This window comes from Ptychodera flava (genome assembly GCF_041260155.1).
Source record: "Ptychodera flava strain L36383 chromosome 3 unlocalized genomic scaffold, AS_Pfla_20210202 Scaffold_26__1_contigs__length_13983176_pilon, whole genome shotgun sequence".
Taxonomy (NCBI): domain Eukaryota; kingdom Metazoa; phylum Hemichordata; class Enteropneusta; family Ptychoderidae; genus Ptychodera; species Ptychodera flava.
The window spans coordinates 4,972,034-4,983,591 of record NW_027248280.1 but is presented as its reverse complement, the minus strand read 5'-3'; the positions used below and the strand labels follow the sequence as shown (position 1 = coordinate 4,983,591).

The window sequence follows — 11,558 nt, the reverse complement described above, 5'->3', positions numbered from 1 at the left end:
ACGGTTGCTACCTCCATAATAACACAGTTCTTTTTTTTTCAGTAAGAGAAATTATTATAACCACCAGAGTACTCTTTTAACAGACCAGCTTTCAGGTCAGCACTGTTACGACTGGAAACACGATACCAGGAGGATAAGTTTATTGCTTATTTACGCCAAGAGTCAATTATTTGTGCAATTTGTGCTAAGTTCCGCTGTACCGATTTACCGTTGTTTTAATTCGACTTAGGTGACTGGCATTTTATGGAAGAGGTTTTTTTTACCTCCATGCTTACAGCCTACTACAGTAAGGGGTGAGTGAGGGACTGTGGTTATGGTATTGGCCTCCGTATGACAATACACTCAGTCTCGTACGCTACGTTATTCTCGCGCGATTCAGCTTGTATTGTATCTGATGTGTTATACTCCGGGACAAAGGCGTTATTATGAGCACCATACTATACCCAGGAGTCTTTAGATTTGGCGTGAGAATCATTAATCCTCCTTAAAGGTGTACTAATGTTACTTAATAGAATCGCTGTACTAGTAATTATTTATTTATGGCGGCAATCAAAGCGCTATTGATTTTTTCAATAGCTTGACTACTAGACGTCCACATTAAGCCCAGAGCGAAGGATTATTACACAGTATGGAGTCACCGACTCCAAACGCTGTTATCCGATACAGGTAGAATTAGTGGCAAGCTAGCCAAGAGTACTGACCATATTTTCAGGAAAAATAATTTGTAAAGGTACATTACAGATGAAGTTTTTTGAATCAGATTTGACCGGGGTATGTTTAAACGTATAGCACAAGGGCTTCTTTCGTCTGTCTAATCGGCTAGAGTTTGAGCTGGTGGCGGTTAAGCAAAAAATCGTGAATGTTTTTTTCCTAGTGACTGTGTCTTCGCTGGTAACCTCCATGTCGCGACACAATAAAAATCTCACATATAGCGTTCTTTCTTTATGAACATCGAAGTTTTGCAAATACGTCCGTGACGTCATATATGAACTCCACGCACAACTTCAAAGGGGTTAAGCCTCCGTGTGTTGCATACAAGAGTACTCCGTTATAGCTTAGAATCTTACTAATTTCACTTTTGGCGCGACATTTGTGTTTAAAGATTAAACATAACCTGTCCTCCTATAACATGGCTCTCTGCAAATTCTAGGAAATTGAAATTGCCTACTCCAAATTTTCAGTTAGAAGGTCTTTGTGTTCATTATTTCGTTGGCAGATCTATTAACCCGCGCTTAATACGAAATTTTCATGGTTTTCCTTAATAATATTTATAATCACAATTCTTTTACTATGTTTAAACGTTCACCAGTTATTTCAATCTGATAATTAATGCTTTTTTGATATCCCACCTCGCTCGCTAAGTCGGGTGTGTCGTTTGTGAAGTTTAAAAAATCCTTCGAGCAATCCTTTTGTAAAAATAAACAATTTACAGTTCTAAAGTTAACACAATCATTTTGCGGAGTGACCGTACGTGGTTTACAGAACTGCTATATGTAATTCACACCATAGCTTTATTAACCACTGTGTGTGGGAATGGGAGGGGATAGCGCGAAGACAACAACCGCCAATTTATGTTGTTTTTTCTTTCCTTTTTATATTTATTCGCTTTTCTCGCCGACAACGTCCAATCATAATTAGTTGGGATTTTTTTTTGGCTGGGGAGGGCATTTCATCAATTACTTACTTTCGACAGCCCTGAGATAATGACTAGGCTAAGAGTTTGGCCAGCTCTATAGTTTAGCGGTTCCTACGCACTGGTATGTAGCGGTCAGCCTGGTAACTAGGCGCGCGACGCCATCACTAAGCGAGCATTCATATGCAAATTAGGCAGCTCTACCTGTCTGTTGTTGTAGGAGAGGTTGTGACATTACTATTGTTCAAGTCAGAAGGGCGAGTACGCGGCCTCGCACTTAATTTCTGATCACGACCAGACTTTGCGTTTTTTTACTTCGGAATACCGTAGATCAACGTTTCTCCACCAACCGCTGAGCGGAGAAACCCGAATCAACAGGTGAGACCACTTTATTACTTTTGACTGGGAGTTCGTTACTATAATCAGGGGTGTAAACCGTTGCGTTGTTCGACCGAGTCGACCCCGTTCGATCGGACAGAGGCCGGCACGTACGCCTCTGCTCGGACTAAGCTTATCGCTCAACGGAATTCAGTCTGTCCTGACAGCCCCAAATACTAGTACCCCCAACCCCGAAATCAACAACGACGGCCTAATACCGGTTAAACAACTAACTAAGCCCTAACTGTAGTTTGTGGCAATCGGGCTAGGTCCCACCGGGACTGGACTGAACCGCGGATTACCAAATGAACAGACGATTAAGTTTCCGGATAGTTACGTTGTTAGAAACGGTGGACTTCTTTGCGTGTAAGTCTGAAGTCCCGAGGGTCATGTAAGTGTGTAATCCGTCAAGGCGAAAATCTTCTACGCCATGTCACGATGCAGGACACAAAGCTAATGCGCCGATAAGCTTGCTACTAAAGCATAACTTTAAAAGTCGATAGAAATTCATTTTGAGATTTAATGAGTTTCACAGACAGGGGAGTGTCGGTAACCTTAAGCCGTCAGGGGGCGTAAACAACATCCTAGGCTGTACGTTGATCGAGCTGCGTAAATTCTCCACCGAGTCGGTCCACCAGACACATAAGGAATCCTACGAGAATTTTTCACATAGCGGCCCGATACAAACTTTAAACAGTGTTCGAGTTTCATAATCGTGCCGATTAGCATCGTGACTCGTGTCATTTTAGATATAGCTATAGATAAACCAATTGTGACCTTGTAGTCTCCATAAAGAGATCTTACGTACGGCCATAAATCATCAGCTGTATTTGACTCCGGTCCTGAAAACTCGATTTGATCAGCAGTAACACTGTGCCTCCAAAGTAATGGGAAACTGTTTATTCTCTTTCCTGTTTTTAAACCCAACTCTCGCCACGACAGTCGTTGTATGTGTATTAGCCTGTGTGAGTACCTCCCCTAGGGCTTCCTAAAGTCCTGGGCTTACTAAAACCTTCGAAAATCTACATCAAGCTGTAAAAAATTATCTTAGATATGACAGTAGCCCATCTCTCGTTTTGAAAACACTATGATGAAAAACACAAAGCTTTGTATGTCTTTTGTTATGGTTTCGCTGTGACCACTGCATTATCATAGACACTATAAATAAATAAAAACACGCCGGCTTGTTCCATAACGAGGCGTGTATTAGCTCTTAATTGTCAATTGTTAGCGTGTCAATGCCACAGCCGCCATATATGTATATATGCACGGTACTACCTTTATGACCTCTCATTAAAGCTGACTGGCTCGTAAACTGTTACACACGGTGAGTTCGACCTTGAGGCGCACAGATATTGATTTGTCATGGTCTTGCTTTACTGGTACCACTTTGAAAATGTAGCACCACTTTTTTACGAACGCACATCTTGTTTTGTTTTTACAAAATAATATTTAACTTTCGTCCCTCACGTGCTAATACATCTGTCAAACATTACAACAATGAATAGCCTGCAATAACAGGCTGACTTATTGACACACCAGCTAGACCTTTTGTACATGATGAAAAGTAGAAAGACCGTAATTAGGCCCTAGTGATGCGTAAGATGACGACAACGTATTACAACGATCGACCCCCATATGACTCCTTCAAGCAGCTTCATTGCTACATGTGTAAAATAATAACTGCAAACAGGGACTAAATACAATATTAGAATAATACCTGGACTCAACATAAATGTCATACATACAAATATACATACATACATACATACATACATACATACATACATACATACATACATACATACATACATAGTTACAGCTGTTAGCGAACAGTTTGTCAGCATATATTCCTGCAGTTCGATTTACATGCCTAGTCGAGCAGGCAGGAAACTAAATGCAAATTCACTTTACCCTACAAAATATATTCGACTACTCAATTTTCTCCTCTTAAAGACTATAATGGACGCTGTTCCTGTTATCTCTACCCCCTAGAACTTTTACCATGACAACGGTCGAGAGCGGGTACCACATCATCCTCAGCATTCCTAACATGTAGATCCACATGATCATGTAGCCATGGAAACCTCCGAATTGATCATATTATACGCAAATTCTTTGTATTTTATGTAACATCTACTTCCATCGAACAGAGTGAGACAGTTCGTGTGTGACGATCGACATTTGAGCAAATTAAAAGTGACATTAAATGTAACAATAAAATTACGATGATGCATATCGGTTGCTCGGTTGACCTTTTCCTGTCGATCACAGGAATGGACTGCTGTGCGAAAGGGAATATGAAGGCGGTTAGAGTAAAGGGGAGGGGGAACTGGGGAGGGCAGATGAAGTTTTGGGTGTACCAGGGATATTTGTAAGTTGTGGATAATAAGCTGAAGGACGTGGACATTCAGCAAACACACTAGGTTAGAAAACAACTTTACAGAGTAGACTGTTCTTCAATTCTCAAAGCTGTAGCTCAGGTTTGGTATGCCTTATGATGGTTCCAGAGTCAATAGACCGGTCATGTGGGAAAGCGCCTCAAAAATTCTAAAACTTTTCAGCAATGAAACTCCCAACCATACTCTTGCCAAATCAAGAGTATAAATCAGGGATCACCGTGGAAATGTTGGTACTAGAGAAAAATACTTGACCTTTGACATTGTAAAGGCAACATCCCTGTGTCAACTCTATGAGCAAGAATACAATTTTCGATTTTCAAAAAACTAAGACGGTCATTTTTCTTTCTCTCCATGAGCTTTAAAACGAACCCCCTCAAGTAATAGATCAGAGAAGAACTGTAAAAAGTGGAGAGTCTGAATATCAGCCTATGAGGAGCATTCGGATTGCGGACTCTTACACTTTTGAAACACTCCAGGGTCTACCAATCCTTGGGCTCATTTTGACGCTCATGGAGTAAATACATTTTCACCGGCTTGTCCTCGTGAAAATTGAGACTTTAATTTCCTCCATGAATAGAGATAAACCGGGTTCAAGTCGGTCATCATGATTTTGAATCTCAAGTGTTTGTAAATAAATATTGCAGTGGGTAATTTGTTTCTCTAGTACAAAATTTTGCACTGCGATCCCTGAATTGTATTCTTGATTTTGAAAAGGAAAGCGTTCAATGTTTCCTTACGAAAAGTTTAAGCAAAAGTTGTGAGGCGCGTAATACCTTAAAAGATATCCAGGTGCACATTGAAATTCTGTCTATTCTGTCTATTGAAACACACAAGATCAGAAAAACTTCACGGAAACGGATTACTCTGTGATTTATAGCTTTAAAAAACCGTGGTTCGGTTTTGGTATATATTAACATGGTTATAATCAATATTCCATCAACAGATCGCACAATGCTGCACAATGTGGCTTAACGTAACCTTTTATCGATCAAATTTCCGTCCTCTGCTTTATGTTTTCTGATGTACAACTTTTCAAAGGATGGAGGGTTTTTATTTACTTGTCGTTTGGGTATTTCGTATGTTGAGAGGTGAATACTGCGTTTTGTCAGAGATTTTGGGACTGGACAAGGCCATCTAAGGTACCCAGAGGAGGAACTGCCTACATCATGCCACATATCGGATTTCAGTCAAATCAAAATCTGCCCAGGCCGGCTCTTTGCAGCGAGTCAACTAGACTTGCTCCAAGTCTGTGTGCATATAAATATCAAAACAGAGTAAATTTCAGGAGTACACTTCAGCAGACTGTCGCGTTGGTGGTGAGGTGATTGCGAAATTGAAGCACTGGCGGGCCGGCACAGTTGCGCATATCGAGGGAGGGGTGAACGCTGCTGCCGACTCCAAGCTAAGCTACTGAGGCCAGCGTACGAGTCAACTTAAATGAAAAGTATTGATAAACGTTTGATGACAGAAATCAAACATACTCTCAGAAAGTTGACCAGGAAAGGGTTGATGGAATTCTTAGCCCGAAATTATGTGTGCAGCGTACAGCAACACAAAGTGTGGTAAGGTTTACCACTCTAATGGTACCACAGCAACGCCTTGTGGTAGGTAAATAGGTCAAGGGTCATTTACACTCGTCCAGAAATCGTCTCTGCTCTGTATTTTACAGAGATATGTTTGCACAGTCACCTGCGCTATCGATTCTGTCGTGTAAACAATTCGATAAGATACCAGTCCGTGGACACTGGAAAACAATCTGTCATGTACACAGTCACGTTAGCTGTGCGTGTTGGCGTTTAGTGTTTTTTAGCGTATGGAGTTTGCACCTGGATGAATTTAGTTGTGCCTACTCCTATTTCGCCACCGGGTGCAGCAAAGCGCCGCTAGCGGCAGAAAACGGAACGGGGACCAAACTGAACTCAACTCAAATTCACCACCGGTATACAAGAATTTAAGTGTGAATTACAATTGCAATGCACAGTAATAAACAGTGTTTGATGCCCAACCTTGATTTGCATTAGAAAATTTGTACAAAAATTAAATTTACAATATATTACCATTATTTCTTACATTCATCACTCTCGTACAACTGTATTCAGCGTAATCTGGATACACCCGGATACAAGATGTTCGGTGATCAAGTCACTGTAAGACATTGACTTTTCCAGTAGAAAAAAATCCGAGTGCATCATAACCTTTTAAAGTAAGGGTCAGTCTTCGGGTACGACATGCACGTTCGTGCAATACAATTACATATGTGACCTTAGCTCAGACACGTTCCGCTCGTATAAACCCTTATCATGCAACTGACATCAACAAAGCAACCATAAGATTCCAATTAATCAATAAAGTCTTCGGATAGTCACAATAGTCACAGTTCTCCTTTTCCGTTTGTCAGTCGTTTTGACTCAGCGAGTAAAACTTATTGAAAACGAGACAACATAGAGAGAAGCTAGACCGGCATTTAAATGAACGTCTTACGCAGCTACCATGCACTGAGGTAGTTAATTGAGGTTAAAGGCGGGACAGTTACTAGTAGTACGTCACGATTACTAGAGCATACTGGGTATGGGTTTTGATAAAAAACCTATGGTCAAGACGACTATATGAGGCAAGTTGGTTCTGTTCAGTAGTGATGTTCCCTTTGAAATACCGCTGCATTAACGAAAATCAAATATCTCTGAGTCGCACTATAATCATTGCACCAAGCTACGATATTGACCAAATTGAAAACAATTTAAGAGGTACTTCAATTAAATTCCCATAAGCTGTGTTTTTTGCATTTTTCGATGAGACGGTTTGGAATCAAATGCAGCTTTTGTAAAAATACTTGCTGAAGAGTTACCATAGAACATTTTTTCAAATTTTGGCGACGAATGCACAACTTTTATTTCAATGCAAATATGGCAGCCGGAAATTTATGCGTAAGCGCCAGACTTTAATGCACCGAATCCATCAAGCATTGCAATACATGTAGTAATATTGTCAGAGACTCGCTAAATATCGGAAATCCGAAACGTCTCTCCGAAAATTTGATGGTATTTTTTTTTTATGGTAAACAAAATGCAAAACGATACAGCCGCTGAGTTTTAAATGGCCATTCCAAGGGTATCACCTTTATTGGTATTGGTATTTATCGCAAACATCACGCAAGGCGTGTTGATATCGATGTCTCGATTCGCGTGTAATTGCGCCTAGGAAATTTGTGTATCACCAAAAGGGTCGACACTGAGAACAACTCAAATGGCCTGCCACCACTCTTTCTACACACTTCTAAAGTGTCTGTACTTTACTTAAACTTTGTTTACCCCGACGTTTACGTGTGAAAGTAAACAGTTAAAGCCTTGGGGTGAATTTGCCAATGCCCCTGTTCAATAATAACACATGAGAGCGAGGGCAATATCACGATTTATTGCCTGCCCAAGGGATGGTGGTCATGATCGAAATACTGATGATGCCCGAGCCGTAGGCTCGTTCTGAAAAAATAGCCAAAAATACAGCTTATGGTGCTTTAACTTATAATACGAGTCTCCAACGACTCGAAACACAAAGTGATACCACTTCAAGGGTAAATTGTTTTAGATCTGTGTTTAAGTGGGGAACGTTTGTGTTGAAATATCTCACGGGAATGTTTCAGAACCTCATTCGCTATCACTGTTACTTGTAATAAAGCATGTGTGTTTATTACAATATCATGACCTGGTCTTGCACTCAGGAATTTGAGGTCAGCGACCAAAGGCCTCATTGTGTAAAAACAAAAGAAATGACAGGATAGTTGCTAGAGGTGCGCTTTATTCCAACAGGTGGTTTCTTCTTCAATTTCTATATTGACCATGTTCACATTATTTTCTTTTTACAGTGCCGCCATGTGACGCTTGTCTGGCAATTTCTGGCTCATTTGCATGTTGATGACGTAAGCGACTTATCAAACATGGATTTTGCATACATTTTCGGAGGTGCACGAACCACCAAGAAGCCGTCCACCTTGAGAAGGAAGCACGAAGAACCGGTGGCCAAGTACATCGACAAATCGAGGGCCATAGCCATCGCCAGGCAGTTGAAAATTACACGAATCGGAAAAGTGACACTGAGAATTAACAGCAAGAACTCCATAGACTCGGAGCTGCCCAAAGTGCCGCTTACTGACACGCGTATGACAACGAGGAAAGCTATTCTCGAGAAGCGGAAAGGCCTCAACACGGCTATGCATACAAAGGACAGCGCCGTTGGAAAATGTATCCTGAAAGCCAACGACTATCAAGAGCGCCAGCTACGGCGCTACGTCAGTGATACGCAAGAGAACAAGGAGCGGACCTACAACAATATGAAGGAAAAGAAACGCGCGTTCGTGTCCAAGCAACGCAATTTTAATCAGGAACCGATCACTTCTGTTGAAGATGAGTTGGAGTACGTCCAACAGCTGAGAAGACGTCACTTTGGGTCACCTGGAGCCATTGAGTTGCAAACCAATCCGACAGCCTCGACGGCTCACAAACCTGCAGAGGTGTACAGGTCGGCTTTTAATTACTCCATTCGGCGACAGAGTTCGTCCATGACGTCAGGTGTTTTCTTGACAACTCCCGGTTTTGGTCAGAGGGGAAGCCGTGCGGTAGACAGGGGTGGTGATGGATCTGATGGACAGGGGAGGCGGTCAAGAGAGGAGTCCATAACGAGATCGGGGAAAGCAACGCGAGAAAACACGATGACGAGTATGAAGAGTGCCATACCATCCCGGCCGTCGACAAGAGGTCAGATGTCGGAATCGGACGCGGAGGAACAAGACCAGTCGAGAGACGAAGACAGGCGCCGAAAATCAACGAAGAGAGTGTCAATTCTTGAAGATAAAAAAAGTCAAGAGAAAAAGCCGCCGAGCCGAAGGAGACGTAGCAAACGTCATAGCTCAGTCGTATCGCTCATTCCAAAACGTAGCCCAACTCCAACCAGGGTGGCCGAAATAAAGTCGCTTGGCGGGAAACTTCGCGCCATAAGTCCGATAGACGAACTTCCGTCCTTGGCTGAGTATGACGGGAACGCAACGGACGACGAAAGGTTCACAGCGCTCGAGGACCTCCTGATCCCTGAATCCAACCAGGAAGCTCAGCTCATCGCGTCTGATTACGCAAAGCAGTTCGCTTACAAAGCTCAGTATTCGCACCGCAGGCCGAAACAGATGCCAACCGTGAAGAACGAGGAAAATGTGAAGAAATTCGAGAATTTCCTCGAATCAAAGAAACTGCGGAAATCGTCGAGTCGAAGTACAGCCTCGCTTTGAGTTACCGTCTGCAACTACGCGCCTAGCATGTGCATGTCTTCCAAGAACAGAGTTACAATGTTTGACATGGAAAAGAGCGTTTTGAAAGCAAAATTAATGTAAAATACAAAATTTATACTACCTATAATCAACGATTATAGCATAAGTAGATTCTCAAATACTTGTTGGACCTCGAATGTAGGTGATAAGTGTGTGGACCTTTCAAAAAGAAACTAATTTTCGGCTTTTGAAACAGTAAATAAACGCGTTAGAGCACTGAGGAAATGAGCTCTGTCTTCGATAAGGTTTTAGGGTCTCTTTAAAGTGTTTAGGGACAACCTGTTCCTTACCATCATGACCGAATTGATTCTATGTGCCAAGGAACATTCAGTAAAATTGCTGACATCTGCGCCCTGTGACATTTGTCGATTTTATCAATAATTTTAATCGAGTGATCTGCGACGCATTTTTTTCCTTTGTAATCTCAACATTCCGAAATAGCGACGCTATTGTAATTTCGTGCCATTGACTTTTTCATCATCTGTATTCATTTTACTCGTCCTTATTTGTACCCTGATAATGTGTCGATTTGCAAGATTTAGCGTTAACTTGGCAAATGTATCATGTAGCTTGTGATTCTATACCAGAATTATGCAAATCATGACGTCACTCACCAACAGCCTTGTGTGGCAGTACTAAGAACTTGAGTGATTATCAACATCGAGAGTTAATTAGTTCTATATTTTAATGTATATTTATCGAAAAACTCAGGCTGTTAACATTTGTTACAAGAGGACAAAGAGTGACGCGTTCTACGCTTGCAAACAATACAACTGGTGATAAATTGTTTACATGTATCTCTCCACGTCGTACGTTTTAAGTATTTTTCGCTTTAGTGGGAAATTTCCATTAAATAGTTTACGAAGTGACCATTTTAATGCTACGGCTCAATAACTTTTCATTACCGCCAGTATTTTATTTACAATGACCTTTCTCGTTGTAATTTCATTAATGAGTGTTATTGCCGCTGTACCCAAATGCCAATAACATGATATCAATTATGATTGTTGTCGCCACATCGACCTTAGCTTCACTGAGAAAATTGCGATTTTGCTGACACAAGTACAATGCGGGATAAACTCCCAAGTGACTGTTTCAAAGTCTGGAGGATACGAAGCGAAATTAAATTTCAGTCGAAATGAAAGGGCAAGTAGTTGCAACTACTGATGAGGTTATTTCCGTATTTTCGTTTTGAATGTCAAGTACAGTAATGTTTCTTGTTCTACTCCCAAAAGCATGTTGAGAGATACACAGTATTCTGTTTGTCAACTCAGCCTGTACATTTGTAGACTGCATTGTTGTTGTTGACAAGTGAAATCTGGTCCGGACTAGAATTCAAATGTAAACAATACCAGTGTACTTTACAGGTGCAGACTGTTGTCAAACTAAAAGGCAGGTGCTTCAACTGGACTGAAAGATCCGTCGCTGAGGGCGCTCTCTACGCTCCCAAAGGGGAGGGGAGCGTAGAGAGCGTCCTCGAGGGACGGATCTTTAATTTCAGTCTAGTACTTCAACATCCTTCGGTAGAACAACAATAGGCAATTGACATACAAAACAAAAGTAGTGAAAAAAATAATGAAAAGTTACAGTTACTGGCTTTTTAACTTCGTCGTCAAATGCTAATTTTGACAAAAAAGAAGATTTGTCTGTGGTCCGGCACATTCAGTAAAAGTGATGCGATGTTGCGATTTTTTAGTCCTAACAATGCTGGGTTGGCACTATTGATGCAACAGTTATTGTCTTTTCTCACTAGCTGCATAATACTTCCACCTTCTTTTAGCATTTTTGGACATGCATCATAATAATTTTGATTTGAAGCCGGCCACACGAAATT

At 41.3% G+C, this 11,558-nt stretch overlaps 1 protein-coding gene across 1 annotated transcript; it reads left to right on the top strand.

Annotated features, from left to right (window-relative positions):
- Positions 1–1,853: 1,853 nt before the first annotated feature.
- On the top strand, positions 1,854–10,593 carry LOC139126088 (microtubule-associated protein futsch-like). The gene is made up of 2 exons (XM_070692145.1): positions 1,854–2,011; positions 8,273–10,593. Exon 2 carries the CDS (start codon positions 8,345–8,347, stop codon positions 9,683–9,685), a length of 1,341 nt encoding a protein of 446 aa, XP_070548246.1. The 5' UTR covers positions 1,854–2,011; positions 8,273–8,344; the 3' UTR covers positions 9,686–10,593.
- Positions 10,594–11,558: the final 965 nt, after the last annotated feature.